Here is an 18,443-nt window from a genome sequence, read left to right on the forward strand (position 1 = left end):
AGAGACACTACCAAGATGAAATTAGTAATGGGGAGTGGGGGACAGTGTGGAGTCCAGAATGACTCCCAGGCTGGGAGCCATGAGTGACAGGAAAGGTCTAAAGGGAAAGACAATGAGTTCAGATTGAACAAGGTGAGTGTCTGATAAAGATTGGAGGTCAACGGCAGGTGCTCATTAAAGTCCCCAAGAGCTGAGCTCACCAAGAGAAGCAGTGTGGCAGAAGAGCGCCCAGGAAGTGAGAAGGCCTGGTCAGAGGCAGGGGGAGTGCTGAGAGAGCCTAAAAACCCCCCACCAAGAAGGAGAGTGTCCCACAGTCCTGTAGGATGCAGAAGGGCTGAGGAAGATGAAGACCGTTGGGTTTGGCCACCAAGAGATCACCGGCAGCGCTGGAGAGTTTCAGTGGAATGATCAGGCCCGAAACCCCTGTAAGGAGAAGAAGAGAAGATCAAGTGGAGGCCCTGATTGGGGATGATCTTTCCAGGAAGTTTTGTCATAGGACAGAAGCAGCAAGTGAGCATTTTTCAGGATGGGTGAGAAATAGGTGTATTTGTGTCCCATAGAAAAGGAGTCGGAACAGAGGCTGGAAATAACTGAAGGAGCAGGGACACGTCAGAGGCAACAGCCTGCTGAAGGCAAAGGGAGGGAAAGGGATAATTTGAACGGGTAGAAGGGTGTGTTAAGAAATGAGATCATTTTATCATTAGAAGACATTTGGGCAGTGGGAAATGAGTACAAGGGGCAAAGAGGGAGCTCACAGTGAATGGCTTAAATTTTTCTTATAAAATATAAGGCAAGGATCTTACCTTGAGAAATTTGAGAAGGGATAAGAAGGCTTGGAAGAGCCTCTGATGATAGTGGTAGAATGAGGTAATAAGTACTATTGCCTAGCAGGAGTAAGGGAATGTAGGCTACATAGTTATATGTTTGGATTTCTCTGAACTTCATTTTGAAAAAAAAGATGTACTCTCCCTAGGACAACATATCATAAGACTGTTGAGGAAAAATGTACTCTACAAAAAACCTTGTGGTTATACAGAGGCATGTTCTGGCAAATGTTTAACAACCAGCTTTCCACCAAAAAAAAAAAAAAAATCATACACAACACATTTTTGGGTTTAACTTAAATCACTGACATTTTATCTTATTGCTTTCTTTAATTTAGACAATAAAATAATAAATCAAGTCCTGATTGATAGGGTTTGAAGATTTGAGCTGTAAATGTGCATACTGAAAATTTAACAATTGGTTCTCACTAGCTAGCTTGAGCTGCTCCAGCACATGCTGATTAGAACTATTAGTAGTTATAATGGATAGAATACCAATGTAAATTGTGATATTTTAAGGTATGTCAATCCCACCTTGAGTAATATTAGTTTTGCACACAAATATTAAAATTTTCCTTGCTAAATGTTAAAGCCTAGAAAAATCTAACAAAAAACTAGCTAAAAACAAAACAAGCAAGGGAAAGAACAAGAAAACCTTTCAACATTGTATGAGCTGATTGTTTTACAAGCCTCTCTACTCTAATAAAAGTAAAATTAAAGCAACTTTAATTGCTTGCATCTGAAAGGAACACCCTTTACTGATTCTCCTTAGACTATTATAATGGAAAATTCAAAGATAAATCTAATTATGGCTTAAAATACAAAATTCCATCAATGTTAAAGAAAAACATTTATTTTCATGAAGAGAAAAACACCACTACAAACCCATCATTGTTTTGAAAATAGTAATTACATTTATGACGAGAAATTTTACTTTGCCATTAATGTATCAATAACACATGAAAAGCAGTGTGGTACAGAAGACAGACAACAAGTTTTGGATTCCTTTCTTTGAAGATCTAAATAGCAGAGAAGGTACTGCTCTACAATGGAAAAGAAGGCCTAGAAGCTCCTGACAATTATGAAATTACAGGCCCAGTCCAAAAAGGAAATACAAGTCAATATTATAATTAATCACTTATGAAAAGTTAAAATAAAATTCTAGGGAGACTTATCATTTCAAACTCTTGACTTTTTTTAGAATTGGAAGGACTCAAGTCACACCCCGTAGTCCAACACACCTCTCCTCCCATTTACAGATGAGAAACTGAAAACCAGAAAGCTGAAGTGATGCAGAACTATGACTAAGATCTAGCCTTCTCGATTCTAATGCAATGTACTTTCCACTACCTTTTCCCTTTAATAAAAGAAAGTCAGAAAAAAAAGTTCAAATTTCTTTTCAGGAAAGATATCCAAAAGAAAATCTAAGTAAGTTTTTAACATAACATATTCCTGCTAGTCCACGTTACGCTAATACAGTTATAATACGGTTACCAAATAAAGCCCTATTCCTATAGTAGATGGTTTTTTATAAAACAGGAATAAAATAATTATTATTACAAAGTTATTACAAAGTACTCTGAGACAATGACACAATATTTTTCAAGTGTAAAAGTCTTTCAATCTAGAAGAATACACCCATATCAAATTAATTAATTAAATTAAATTAAATCAAGAGAATGAAGTTCTATTATTAGGACTTTTCTTCTCAGACAAAAATAGTACTAAAACACAGTAAAAACAGTAAGGGAAATTTTGGGCAAAACTACCAAAAAAAAAAAAAAAAAATGAACAATGTATAGCTAAACTCATTCTGTCTATATTCTAACTTCATTGGATCGAGCCTTATGCTAATAGCTCAGGTATTGTTTTATTTTAAATCAGATTTCTTCTTCTCTTGGTGAGGGCTCCCTAGAACCTGAATTTAATTTGCAATAATTGCTGGCTACAAATATAATTTTTGAACTAGGTCTCACTAAATTACCTGGTGAAACAACTTATAAACAGACTAACATGTTTCTCTTTGTACCAGTGATATAAATATATGCACTATATTTAGCTAACATTAGGGGAAAAAAATCAAAGGGAGATTTTACATTTTATTTTTAACCATTAGCTTAAACTGTCTTAATAAAATTCTGTATTAGCCAACTGTAAGCTGTTATTAAAAATCAATTATTTTTTCTCTTTAATTTTATTTTATAAAAATTCATGTTTCACTGGAACAAAAAAATAAAAACTCCATTATTACATTAGTGAGATTCCTTTCTCATAAATTTATATTCATTGATACAAGATTACCTTTATCTCACTAAAACTTTGAGAATCTGTTTACTTAAGTATTCAGATTTTGTTTTTTAAATCTAAACTAAGGTCTTTGGCCTTTTGAAGTCAGTTTCATAGGAGACAAGAAATCAATTTAATTCAATAAACATTTAATAAAAGGTTTTTTTAGTGTAGAAGAGTGTTGTATTAAAAGCACTATATGATACAAAATTTAGATAAGATATGCTTTCTCATGAACCTTATTATACTCTGACAAAGAAATAACAAAGTGCTTAACCCACATTGTTTCATTTGATCCTCATTAAAAAAAAAAAAAAAACCACAAACATGTTATTAACATGACTGCATGTTCTTTAATCCTAATAATAATTTTAAAGCCCAGAAGCACAAGAGAACAGGAAAAGAGGCCTAAGGAAGGATGCTGGCCTGGCAGCTTCTTACAGATCTGGGACTCACCAACACATCCACATAGAGGATCCAGCAATGTTCTCTTGGACTGATGCAGAGAGACGTCAGGTCTATGCTGCCCTTGTTGTTAAATATCCGATAGAGTGTGTTGGCAATCTCGGTGCCCAGGTCATCCCCTCCTCGACCTTCAAATTCAGGAGTGGCGTTGGCTGAGCTACACCAAGAGACAAAAGTGAGACCGGGGCTTAATTCCAGTTAGTGGAAGCAATGCCTGAGTGCCAAGAAACCTCACTGGAAAATGCTGTAATGAGACAGAGAACTCTCCTAACATTATTTCAAAATATACACAAAGACTTCAAAGACTTCAATTAAGGGCTCTTAATGACTTCCTATAAAGACAGAAGAAAATCTATGGAAAATACAACCGGGACTGGCAATTGTTAAGCACATGCACAATATACACTGGGAAATATATTCAACTGTTCTTACAGAGTTATCTTTTATGTCCCTTCCCTTATTGGCACTTCTCCTGAGATGCACACCTATTTTACAACAACTAACTGAAATGTCAAACATCTTGTTTAAAATATAAATTAAAAAATAAAATTCCTTTGTCTGTTTGCACTGTAACATTGGTAAATACAAGAAGAATCTTTAAAAATAGGTTGAAATAACTTAGCTATTATTATTATACATCCCAAACCATTATCCGCCACCAGAATCAGATTTTAAAACCTGCAAGAGAAACATAGAGCAACCTTGCTATTTCACTCACCTGCCTTCTGCCTTAACTCAATAATCGAGATCTGCTGAGAAATTAATTTATAACTAAATAATTGAGTCTGCAGGGAATAAGTTTATTTTGCTTTGTCAACAAAAAACACAATTATAATTTAAGCACAAAGCGATCAATAGTATTGCTATATCCTTAAGAATTATATATGTTGGGACAGCTAGGTGGTACAATGGATAGAAGTTAAGAGGACCTGAGTTCAAATATGGTCTCAGACACTTAAGGCTTCCTAGCTATGTGACCTTGGGCAAGTCACTTAACCCCAACTGTGTCAGAAAAAAATAAAGAATTATATATATGTTTATATTAATATACACCCCCTCCAATTAAGCATATTTTAAATATTTAATATTTCTTGAATATACTGAATTAACAGAATACTCTGATGTTAAAGTCAAAAGAACGAATGTTTATTATATACTTTCTACTTACCTAACTGAAATGAGGGAAAAGAAGGAGGAGTTTTCTAGCTTCAGAGAGTAATGCTTTAACTCTCTTAGGACACTAGAAAATTAACTTATCGTTTCTCATAATTATCTAAATTAGTATTTCATCACAGAATTATTGTAATTCTGAAATAAGCCATACCAGAAAAGCCTGATAACTACTAATTTGTTAATCTGCTTCCAAAAATAGACAATATATTCCCAGGTCAAACAGAATATAATGGTTCTAGTTTTTAAATAACTGGCTAAATACAATGAGTTAACCCTTCCCTTTTAGAATACACTTTATTCTACTTTAGCATTCCTCTCCAAGCTGGATGGAATGAATGTGGAAAGGGGGGGGAAGGAAGGGCAGAAGGGTTGGGTTGGTATTTTTTAATCCTCTGAAAAACCTGTGGCATAAGCAGAAAAAAGACCCCTGCAATAACCATATGAAGTTCAAAGAGTGTACACAGGCAGGATAAGCAGGATAGCTTTCAAACTGATTTCTTACAGTTTTTAAAGCTCTACACAATCGGTTTCATATATAATCCTCGTTTCCTGTCTTCTGTTAATGGAAGCATTCATGTTTGTCAGCTTTTGTCAAGAGTGGAAATTTTTTAAAGAAAATTTTGGAGAAGGCTGTTTTCGTGAATACAAATCAACAAAAGATAAAGTGGAGAAAGATATATAGTAGACACTAAATAAATGCTCAATAAATTACTGATTTGATTGATTGAACCAACCTTTCTTTATTACTGCTAAATTCCAATTAATCTAGCTCTCTGGAACACAAATTTATTTTTCTTTGGTATATATTTTAAAAATTTATTTCTGTAAATAATAGTAACTTTTTTATTCTCAAAATACATGTAGTCTCTTAATACCCCATAAAACTTCACGCTCCAAACCCTTCTCCCTCCCCTTTCCCTTAACCCTCCTCTTTCAGAGAGAAAACAATCCAATACATGTTAAACATATGCAATTCTTCCATACATATTTCCACAATTATCATGCTGCACAAGAAAAATCAGATCAAAATGAGAAATAAAATAAAATGCAAGCAACAACAAAAAAGGTGAAAATACTACATTCTGATCCACACTCAGTTCCCACAGTTCCTCTCTGGGTGCAGATGGTTCTCTTCATCATAAGACCATCGGAACTGGCTTGAATTATCTCAATGTTGAAGAGAGACACTTCCATCAGAATTGATCACTGTAAAATCTTGTTGCTGTGTACAATGATCTCCTGGTTCTGCTCATTTCACTTAGCATCAGGTCATGTGAGTCTCTCCAGGCTTTTCTGAACCAGCCTGTTCATCATTTCTTATAGAATATTAATATTCCATTACATTCACATACATAACTTATTCAGCCATTCCCCAACTGATGGTTATCCACTCAGTTTCTAGTTCTTTGCCACCACAAACAGGGTTGCTACAAACATTTTTTGCACATATGGGTTCTTTTCTCTTTTTTATTATCTCTTTTATGATTTAGTAGAGATATTGCTGGTCAAAAGTATAGTGGAACACAAATTTCATTAAAAATGCAAATAATCATTCCACTGCTAGGCATATATTCAAAAGAGGTAAAGACAAAAAGATTTTACCACCTATGCCAATTTATTAGCATTTATTGGAAAAAAAGTAAATGCCCACTAATTTGGGGATAACTAAAACCATGGTCGCATGAATACAGTGGAATATTACTAAGCAGTAAAAAATAATGAATATGGAGAACATACTGAATAATTATTTGAACATGCATTTATATAAAAAGTGAAGCCAAATCAGGAAAATAAGATTCGATGACTACAACAATATAAATGGAAAGAACAAAATCAACATAAAACAAAGCACTACATAATTATAATGACCAAGCATGGCTTCACAGAGACGTGACAATGCATTTCTCTTCCTTTTACAGAAATAAGGAATTATAAGTATAGAACATTGCATCATGAGTCAGACATGGGTAATGTGTTGGTTGGTTGGTTTTGTACTGGTTCTCCTATTCCTTTTCCCCTTTATTTGTTAAAAAGAATAATTCTCTGAAAGAAGAATGTGTAATGAAATAAAAATAATGTAAAAAAAAAAAAAAGCAATAAAAATGTAAATTTAAAACATTAAATAAAATACAATTATGGCCCAAATTATTGAAATAAATAAAAGCAACACTTAACAATTCCAAGAATTATATCTTAGCTTTCTGTACTCAAACAAGTTTTCTCTTAAAACTTTACAACTCAGTGGTCAGAGAACTATAGGTTCTACACACTGAATCCCAACTCAGAATGGCACAATAATATGATCATAAGTTGACAGGACCCAAGAGAAGACCTGGTTCAATCTCTTCACTAGACAGAAGAAGAAATGGAAACCCAACAGGTTAAGTGATTTGTCCAAGTCACACAGTTAATAAGTTCAGTGGGATTTTAATTCAGATTTCCTGATTCCAAATCCAGAGCACTTATCGACTACATCATGTTGCCTTCTCAATTTCAAAAAAATAAACAATGAATTTGTCTAATGCACAGGCAAAAGTCTGTGAAAATTAGAAAATTATGTTTTTAAATGCCACGAAGCATACTATCATATAAAACATTATGATCTTCAAAATTATCTTTATGTTTACATAATCAGTAATATAGTAGCATTATTTCCTCAACAACAGAAATATTGAAAGGAATGGATATAAGGCCAGTCTGTTGAAAATATTAATAATATAGAAAAATGTAGCTTTACTTCTCCCTCATCTGTACTTTATTTTTCTGATTTTACTATCCCTTTTCATTATCCAACTTTTCCTGCTCATATTCTTCCCACTTAACAAAAGTTCATCATTTGGAAATCTATGATTGCGTTTCCTTTCTTCCCTCTTAAAAAACTGCTACATAAATATAATAAATAAAAATAAAAACTTGTTTTATGGGATCTATTTGTCTGCCTATTGGCAGAAAAATATTTTTAAATAGAAAACTAAATTATAAATCATTGCTTACCAATTACTTTCTATACTAATAAATACAATTCTGATGTCTTCATCCTATTAACAAAAATATATGGCCATATTTAGGCTCTCATACATAATAATGACATAGCAAATAAATGTACAATTATATACCAATAAATGTGCTAAATTTACCCCTTTGTACATCCATAAGATTGATGTACTAAATAAATACTAGTAACAGGGGAATAGTAAGGTCAGCTATAAAGTGGAAGTACAGTTCCAATTAAGAGAATCTAAATTAATGTCTATATCAGGTTGAAAAAGAAAAAAGTCTCACTAATAAATATATGAAACCAACCCATGGACTAAGTAATATTTCAGGCCAGAAAATACCATATGAAGTGATACTGCTCTGGCAGCAGACTGCATGAGTATGAGAATTTTTCTGAAGTAGATTCCTGTGGCTATATATAATATATAAATAAGTATAATTTATATATTATATAAATATAATAGGGGCAACTGAAGAAGTTATTCCTGGAAGCTTTTCATTCCTCCCAACTTTTCGAAGATGTAATATATATATTAGCCTATTAGGCTTCAAATGTTTCTTTAAGGTTCAAAAACAACAGAACTGTGATTCACTGGAACTCTGATTAAGGGAACTTATCATTAAGTTCTTCAGTGTCTTACAGAGAACTAATGAAAGTTAACTTTCAAAAGTTCAAGAAGTAGCTCTTACAATGGTCTATATTCATGCTAGACTCAGAATCCTGGTCCAGAAATTTAGAGACTGTGGATGTGGTTAATAATCTACTGATCCAGTCATAGAGCCCTCCTCTGTCCTTTCATTTTCCAGTGTGTAAAACAAGGCTGGATCTGTCTGTCCTCTGCATAAAGAGGAGAAGTTTTAGGATAAAAGACATATCAAGTCACCTTTTTATTCCTAAATCAAGAGGAAAATTAAAGAATCGAGCAGAATATAGCAGTTCTTTGCCTCAAGCTCAAGGTGTTTAACATTTAAAGTTGGCAAGGTTAAGAGTAAAGTCAGGTTGGCAATAAAGCAATTAATTTTCCACCTTTTACAGATTCTATACCACTGGGAATTTAACCATTTAAATTTCAAATTTGCTGACAAGCAGTTAAATTTAAGAGAAAAAAAAATCTTCTTATCATTCTCACTATATCCTTATACTAGCTAATGGCTGCAATTTTGGTTTAAGAACATTCTTCCTGAGTCAGGATGCAATAGAGATGGATCCCATCAATAAGTCATATGTTAATCAACAAAATCTTTTTTTTTTTTTTTTAATTTTTTATTTTTTTTTATTTTATATATATATATATATATATATATATATATATATATATACATATATATATATATATATATTTTATAATATTATCCCTTGTATTCATTTTTCCAAATTACCCCCCCTCCCTCTATTCCCTCCCCCCGACGACAGGCAATACCATACATTTTACATGTGTTACAATATAGTCTAGGTACAATACATGTGTGCGAATATCATTTTCTTGTTGCACAATAAACAATAGAATCCGAAGGTACATGCAACCTGGGCAGACAGATATTAGTGCTAACAATTTTGATTCCCCTCCCAGTGTTTCTTCTCTGGGTGCAGTTAACCCTGTCCATCATTGATCAACTGGAAGTGAGTTGGATCTTCTTTATGTTGAAGATTTCCACTTCCATCAGAATACATCCCCATACAGTATTGTTGTTGAAGTGTACAGTGATCTTCTGGTTCTGCTCATTTCACTCAGCATCAGTTGATTTAAGTCTCTCCAGGCCTCTCTATATTCCTCCTGCTGGTCATTTCTTACCGAGCAATAATATTCCATAACCTTCATATACCACAATTTACCCAACCATTCTCCAACTGATGGACATCCATTCATCTTCCAGTTTCTAGCTACAACAAAAAGAGCTGCCACAAACATTTTGGCACATATATGTCTCTTTCCGCTCTTTAGTATTTCTTTGGGATATAATCCCAGTAGTAGCGCTGCTGGGTCAAAGGGTATGCACAGTTTGATAACTTTTTGGGCATAATTCCAGATTGCTCTCCAGAATGGCTGGATTCTTTCACAACTCCACCAGCAATGTATTAGTGTCCCAATTTCCCCACATCCCCTCCAACATTTGTCATTATTTGTTCCTGTCATCTTAGCCAATCTGACAGGTGTGTAGTGGTATCTCAGAGTGGTCTTAATTTGCATTTCTCTGATCAGTAGTGATTTGAATCAACAAAATCTTAGGAGAACTATTTATCCATAAGATTTAAGTTAAAAAAAAAATTTATTTGTTCAGTACAATTAACTACCCCTTGTCTCTGAAAAATCTGCCACAGGAATCAAATAATTCTCTTGTTAATTTCTTTCAGAAACATTCTATATAAAAGAATAATTACTTTATTTTTAAATTATTTTAAATTATTCAATATCCTTTTCTTCTCTCAGGATGAATGTATCGTGTCTTTTATGTCTATAGAAATAAGTATTTTGAAAACTTTAGCACACTTAATTCATTGTTCAAATTAGTCTAGCCATTCTAGAAAAGAATTTGGAACTGTGTCCCAAAGTTGCAAAATTGTGCCTACTCTTTGACTCAGTTATAGCACTATTGAGCCTTTACCCCAAAAAGGTCAAAGAAAAAGGAAAAGAATTCATATGTTCAAAAATATTTACAGCCGCTCTTTTCATAAGAAACAATAACTGGAAACTGAAAGGGTGTCCACCTATTAGGAAACGGCTAAACAAACTATAGTATGAGGATGTGATGGAATAGTAAAATAATAATGAAAGGGAATATAAGTATAATGGAACAATAAAAACTGTGTCATAAGAAATTATAATATGCAGTTTTGGAGGAAAGTGGGAAAACTTCTATAATCTGATATAGAATGAAACGAGCAGAACTAGAAATACAAGTTACAAATAACATTGTAGGGGAAAAAAATCTTTGAAAAATTTTAGAACTCTAATTAATGCAATGATAAATCATGATTCCACCAACTATTCTGTCAGAAGAGTGAAGAACTCAAAACTCAATAAATAAAAATTATAAAATTCTTAGTATAAAATTTTGATGCCAACAATTACTCAATTATCCAATGACATATTTTGCTGGACTATATATATTTCTTGTAAGAATTCTTAAAGTTTTGGTTTCTTCCCCCAAATTATTCTATTAAGGTGGAGGTGAGGAGGAAACAGTAGGAAGGAAAAATAATAAAAAATTGTCAAAACTTGTCCATATCTAATTCTTGTACTGAGAATCACAGATTGAGAGTTGGAAAGAATATTAGAAGTCCAACCCCTTTGTTCCAAAGAGGTTAAATGAAATTTTCAGAGTTACAAAATTAGTAAATGCTTGAGGGCAAGATTTGAACCTAACTCCAGCACCGAATCCACTATCACCTGCTGTCTACAATGTTTTAAACTTTACATAATACAATTTAACAATACTTTTCACAGACATTTCATCTGAGGCTCACAATAACCTTATGAGGTTGAAATCTCATTTTATAGATGAGAACACGGAAGCCCAGAAATGTCAAGTGGTGTGCCCAACCAAAGTAAAATGCTAGTTTCATGGAGAAGCAGGGCTGGAATCCAAGCCACTTGAGCTGTAGTCATATATTATCAGAGCACAAAATCATAGTTCAGTATATTGAGGAAAACAAATGATCATTTTCGGTATTTGCTTTTTAAAAATGGTATCTTTTTTAAAAATTTCCCAACTGTACTAACCAGTCCACAAAGAATTCCAAGTAGCCTTCATCTGGCCTTTCCAACTTTGGTGTTCCCATTTCTGCTTTGACCCCCACCAGGATATCAGTATGACCCTGTAAAAATATATTTGAAACGTATATTACCTGAACGTGAAAGTGCCCACAAGACAAGCAGCATATTTATTCATGCACTCAACAATCATTAATTATCTCTAAAGGGTGAAGCTCATGATGGAGAACGTACAAAATTCAGATAGGACCCAGTTCCTGCCCCTCATGGCAGGCAAATACCAGTAGTTTCCAATTATTAAATGACAAGCACTTTAAAACAAAGGATCATAATCCTTTGAAGCTAAAGGGAAACAATCTTATTCATGAGTCAGATCAGGAAAGGATTCATTAAGGAGGTAGCATGACTTAAACTTTAAAGAATAGGATAGAAATCAACAGGTCAATAGAGAGGGAATCTATTTTGGATAAGATTGAAAGGCAGCAAAGGACAGTATATTGAAGGGCTGGAGCATAAGAGCAGGAGCAAAATACTACTAGAGTTAATTATCTGCGGAGTGCTTTAGAGTTTGCAAAGCACTCTACATACATTTCATCTGAACCCTATCTTACAGATGACAATATTGAGGCTGAGAGAGGCTGACCCACCCTAGAAGTCACTTGAGTTCTAAAATACACATAAGAACAGCGTCTGTTCTCAGGCTTATTGTACCAAATATGAGATCTGTAAAACATTTTGCAAAGTGTAAGGTATTAAATAAATGGGAGCCCACATTTTTTAGTGTAACATCTGAAGAAGTGCTTACTATGCTTGGAAAGACATCTTAAGATGATCTTGAGATGCCCACAAGGTAACTCCAGAGACCCAGCAGACTTTGATGATGATGCCCGGGAAAGGCAATGACTCCTAAGTCCCACTGGCCTTCAAAATCATGACAACACAATCAACAGGTGTCATTTTACTCACCAGCTTGACTCTTGCAGACCCACTAGTGTTGGATACCACATCTGTTTCCACTTCAGCACAACGATAATCTTCACAACCTCTACCATCCACCCGAAGGTCTTCCTAAGTGTCATGACCGCAACAGGAAATGATACAATCAGCTTCGTCACAACATTGGACCAAGCAAAATAAATTGACATGAGTATGTAAATATCTATAGAAGGCTAAATAGAAATCTAGAGGCTCATTTTAAAGAAGGGTCTGGCTCATCTGGCACTTTATGGTTTGCAAAACATTTTTACATGTTATTTCAGGTAGTTTCTGAAACTAAGTAAGCTAGAGTTTTTCCTTTACATAGGGGAAAAAAGCTAACAGAAGAATTTTGTTAGACCAAGCTAATGAAAATGACTTGTTAAAGACGTCAATAAAAGTCAACTAAATCAATTCTTTCATTAGTTTCAACCTTCTCCTTTTCTCCCTTTCTCTAAATCAATGAAATTAGAAAGTTTAGATTTTACTCCAAGAAAGGAAAATCACTAAATTGTATTAATTTACAGACAGTATAGATAGTCAGACTATGGAACTTAGGAGGCAATGACTCTCATAAGCAAATTTGGCTTTACTATATTCTTGGTCATAAAATGAACCCCCTAACTTTCTTCAACTGCTATGCTGCTCACATCACAGGAAAAGTGAATTAAAAACTGTGCATAACTCAGGTCAAAATCATCCCTAATACTCTTATTTCACAGGTGTACTTATTCCTTGTACTCATACAGATCGTGATTCAGCCTATACCTTCTTTTAAAAAATGTTTTCATTGGCACATTGTTTTTAACATCACCTTCATTTCTAAATAGTTCCTTCCCTAAAAAGTACTCTCTATATTAAAGAATAAAAAGAGGGGGGAAAGGAGTTCAGCAAAATTAACCAACATATCAACCAAATCTGACAGAACATTTGTGGTTCCCAAACTGCAGAGATGGAGATTCATCCTTGCCTATGAACACTCATTTTTTCCAACTTTCTCCTGGCTTCTTTTAATATTTCCTGGATATCTGTGTAACATAACTTCTACTAACAGGAAAAATAACTCACTCAAAATAATTCATCTAGTAAGCTGTTCAAAAATGGCCAGTCACAATCTATTATGATCCCTTTGTCACTTAAAGACTTTCCAGAGAGACTCAGAAAAAAGTTTAACCCTCTAGATCAGAGTATCTTAAAACTTTTTCTACTTATGACTCAAAAGAAATTTTCAGATGATCCTGAGTATATAAGTATATAAGATAGATATACAAATCAAACATTTAATGAAAATAAATCATAAAGAAATTTATTTTAAGATTAATTCTTTGGTATTACATATATTACCATTTGTTAAAGACAAAACAAATTTACATATTAATGAGACAGATGTGCTTGTTTATTTTTATATAAAGAATTAAATCTTAGAGAAATATTTGATAACTTTTACTGTTAAATTTTTCATGACCCCTACATGATGTTCAGTCACATGACCCCTTATGGGGTTGCTCTAGATGACACCTCCCTCAAGGCCTCTTTCAACTCTTAATAACTTCAGACAAGTTGCAGGAGATAAAATAAATTCATTTCAAGAGAGAAGACCAATTCCATTGAAAAATAAATACAGAATGTATAAAAGATTTGAGAGTCTATCAACATATACATATGAACTAAATGAATACAAAGTACTTTGTGGAAAAAAGATCTAAATAATTGTAGAAATATTACTTCTTCACAGTAGACTGGCATAATATAATTTTAAAACACAATTTTATTTTTAGATAAAACTATAAATAATTTTATTATTAGATGAAATTATAATTATATTATTTATATAATAGTTGGCATTATATAATGCTATGAGGGTTATAAAATACTTTATAGAAACTGAGGCAAATAGGATTAAGTAACTTGTCCAGGGACACACATGTAAATATCTGAGATTGGATTTGAAAGGAAATTCGTCTTCCTGATCCTAGGTCCTGCACTATTATCCACTGAGCCAGGTCATGCACTATTATTCACTGAATCCCCTGAGGATTTCAAAAAAGAAAAAGAAAAAAGAAAAATTAAACCCAAAGGATAATTTTGCTGAATGAAACAGAATGTCCAGAATTTCAAAGAAAGAATGAAAAAAGTTGGAAGGAAGGGGGCCTCTTGGTACCAAATTTTAAATTATGCTACAAAGCAATAATCATAAACCATTTTGGTACTGTTTAAGAACTAAGAAAGGTCAATCACTGGAAACAGATTAGGTAAACAACCCACAAAAACCAATGAACACAGAGTAGCTCAGTGTTCAATAAACCTCAAGGACTCCAACACACTATCTGACAAAAATTGCTGGGAAAACTTCAAGGCAGTCTGGCACAAAATAGATATCAGCAGTCACACCATATCACATACCAAAATAAGCTCCAATGTTGAGAGACCTAGATATAAAAGGTCACATTAGAAACAAATTTGAGGAACAAGATAAAAACTATTCTTCAGCCCTATGACCAGCTTCTAACCAAACAAGGCGCTACAGAGGAACACAGACAATTTTGATGACCTAACATTTTTACACTAACAAATACAACAAAGTTAAGAATAAAAAGTTACAAGTTAACTTGGAAAATAACAAATCATCTCAAACAACATTATATCTAGCAAACCAAACAAGATACATAAAGTGATAAATCCTGGGTTCTAGTTAAGTTAAATGTTGCACACATGCCTCAGAATGTTTTGAAGACAATTTGCTTTATTAAAGCAGTTTCACAAAACACATCTTGATATTCCTCTTGATATCCATAAGGCACATTGCCTGATTTACAATATTATCTAGAAGTGCAGATTAAGATCTGACTTTAAAGTAGTACCCTAATTTTAGAATCATACTGTTTCAGTAACATACACAAATAAGAGGGTGTGCTTTGTAAATTCATTATTGGTTTTAAAGAATGACTTTGTAAAGCTAAGCATTCACTTATATGTACCCCTAATTCTGAGTATAAATCTTGTTTTCTAGATAATAACAAGCAATTCTAAAAATGAATTTTCTCTCACTAAATTAAAGATATGTAAATCCATAGAATTAGAAAGTTCTATAACACTAAAACTGGTAAAACCAGTTTTTATCTGAGCTCTGGCCCTGGAATACAAAGAAGCTTAAGAGTCTCAATAAGAAGCTGTACCTAACTGTACAGTGTAATCCATCCAATTGTGCCAGTCTGAACAATCGTTTTTCATCCACTTCAACCTTTTCCCTACATAGTTAGCAAACTCGTTTGAGTGATTATGTATCTCACTTGGGAGGCTCTACTGTTTTCTAGGAATTGATGGAATCAGCATAATGTTACTTCTAAACAGGACCATCTGGGAGAACTCAACCACCTTTAGAGGCTCAAACTCTGTTGGAGCTGGATTTTCTTGCTAAATTACCTTTATGATACTAAATATCTTTGGCAAAAATAAACCTTCCTGTCTTACTACTCACATGGTATTTGTTAACTGAGGATTGAACAAAGTTACTTGTCTTTGTATGTTTTGAGTTATCTTTACTGATTCTGAAATGCCTGGAAGATACCTTTACTGGAAGTAAACTTGTAAAAGGGAAGGGTTCTTAATTTCTTCTGTGTCATCGATCTCTTTAGAAGTTTGATGAAATGTATAGGCTTCTTCTCAACATTTTTTAAATACATAAAATAAGGTATATACGATTGAAAAAGAAACCAAACCAACTACTTCAGAACAGTATTTCTGTATCTTCTAATTTTATGGACCCTAGCTTAAGAACTTCTGGCTTAAGGCAACATTTTGCACAACTGAATCAAATATGCTTTTTTTTTTTTAAAGAAAAACTAGTCAACAAACAGTAAACACAAACACTAATTTATTCTCTAAATGGTTGAGCCAAGCCAGTGACTCTTAAAAATCAAATTTGTTACAGAATATTGTTTGCAAAAGGTTGCCTGTTCTCTTCATATACTTCTTTCTTGGATGTCCTCAATGACCGGGTATAGGCTATTCATAATTTTATAAAGAGGTGACAAAATAGACATGTGCATCAGTATTTATTGCTATTTTGTTAATGCTAATTAATTAAATCACCCCTCAAAAGTGCTATTTTTTTTTTTAGCAAAAAATAATTTAGAAAAAAAAAGTTGCTATTATAACCTTTTTCTGAGAACTTGAGAGCTGATCCCTCAATGTTCCCTACATTATGTCACCTCCAGTATCTCCTCCTCATATATACTTGGTCTAGCTTGGCTGATTTCCCCTCATCTTTGTCTTCTCTAGTGCCATTTTGGCAGCACAGTGAGAGGTGTAAAGTTGTGTGCAAATTGGTTGGTTTCAACTATTGCTGATGAAGAAAAGAGATTATGGAAATCTTTATACATGTTTTCTATTTTTCACCTATTTATTGTAGTTTTCAATTTCATCCTTAAATGCCCCCTCTAAGGATAATAGATTTTGAAGTATATTGCATACATGACAGAAAATGAAACTTTCCCTGAGAGATCAATGAAAAAGGAAATGATTAAACTAGAAAGCAGCAAAACTGTTCTATTTGGATTCAAGTGGAGAGATTACTCTAAATAAGTAAGCAGTCTAAATTACAGAATAAAAATATTTGTGTAAGCAGTCTAAATTACAGAATAAAAATATTTGTGTGTGTATAATTTTTGTTCAGTCATTTTTCAATCTTGTCTTACTTTGTGACCCCATTTGCTTAGGAAAGATACTGCCATTTCCTACTCCAGCTCATTTTACAGATGAAGAAAAGTGAGGCAAATGAGGAGTGCTCAGGGCTACACAGCTAGGAAATGTCTGACCTGAATTCAGGAAGAGAAGTCTTACCCATTCCAGGACCAGCACCCTGTGCACTGTGGCAACCCCCCAGATGTCCTATATATTAATTTTAATTGAACTAATTATTTCCATATAGAGGTCCTATTTAAAAAAAAAAAAAAAAAAAAAAAAACATTTTAGCTCTTTTTGTAGTGGCAAGAAACTGGAAACTTGAGTGAATGCCCGTTAGTTGGGGACTGGCAGAATAAGTTCTGGTATGTGAAGATTATTGTTCTATAATTAATAATGAGCAGGCTAATAAAAAAAAAAAAAAAACCCGGAAAGATTTACATGAACTGATGCTAAATGAAATGAGCAGAACCAGAACATTGTTCATAGCAATAAGATTATACAATTTTTTGATGGATGTGGCTCTTTTCAACAATGAGGTGACAGAACAGTTCCAATGGTCTTTGATGGAGAGAGCCATCTGCATCCAGAGAGAGGACTATGGGACCAATGTAAATCACAACATAGTATTTTCATTCTTTTTGTTATTTTCTTTGCTTTTTTTTCCCCTTTGTCATTTTTTTTCCTTTTTGATCTGATTTTTATTGTGCAGCATGATAATTGCGGAAATATATGTAGAAAACTGCACATGTTTGACCTACATATTAGACTGCTTGCTGTCTAGAGGAGAGATGGGAGGAGAGATAGAAAGAGAAGGAAAAAATATGGAACTCAAGGTTTTGCAAGGGTAAATGCTGAAAACTATCTCTGCATGTATTTTGAAAAATAAAAAGCTATTATTAAAAAACAACTTTAACATAGGAACACAGCTTTTGAAATAGTCTTTGACAATATACTAAGGTTTTTCAAGACTTTTTAACCACAGAATGATTACTATGAGCAAACTCTGCTACTAAGCCCTGGGGATAACAGAAAAGGAGCCCACCTTCTCATGGGGGAGACAGCAGTAAGAGATGGCTTCCACTGAACATCTGAAGAAAGGAACTGAGTGCTCTTTAGAAAGCTGGTAATAGGGTACTCATTTGCTCTGTCATTCCCACTGGAGAAACTACATTCATTTCTGTAACTGGTGGTACCAGGCCCTTGGGGGAGAACGTTCTTTTCTGGGTCTCTCATATAGCTGCTGCTACGACTTAATGGGGCCTGAAGCCTCTACAAAAGCATCTTCAAATTTTTAAATTCATATGCAAGAGGGTCACTGTTCTGG

General features: G+C 33.6%; 1 protein-coding gene across 2 annotated transcripts in view; it reads right to left on the minus strand.

Moving 5' to 3' along the window:
* The window catches only part of EXOSC7 (exosome component 7), a 45,117-nt gene that overhangs the window by 21,877 nt on the left and 4,797 nt on the right, over window positions 1-18,443 (minus strand). For both annotated transcript variants that reach the window (XM_074271641.1, XM_074271642.1), the window contains exons 2-4: window positions 12,425-12,526; window positions 11,468-11,562; window positions 3,567-3,732 (exon numbers count right to left, since the gene is read on the minus strand). In XM_074271641.1, the coding sequence (XP_074127742.1) occupies window positions 3,567-3,732; window positions 11,468-11,562; window positions 12,425-12,526 (363 nt within the window). The remainder of the gene's footprint in view (window positions 1-3,566; window positions 3,733-11,467; window positions 11,563-12,424; window positions 12,527-18,443) is intronic.

This window comes from Sminthopsis crassicaudata, chromosome 5 (assembly GCF_048593235.1).
Source record: "Sminthopsis crassicaudata isolate SCR6 chromosome 5, ASM4859323v1, whole genome shotgun sequence".
NCBI lineage: Eukaryota > Metazoa > Chordata > Mammalia > Dasyuromorphia > Dasyuridae > Sminthopsis > Sminthopsis crassicaudata.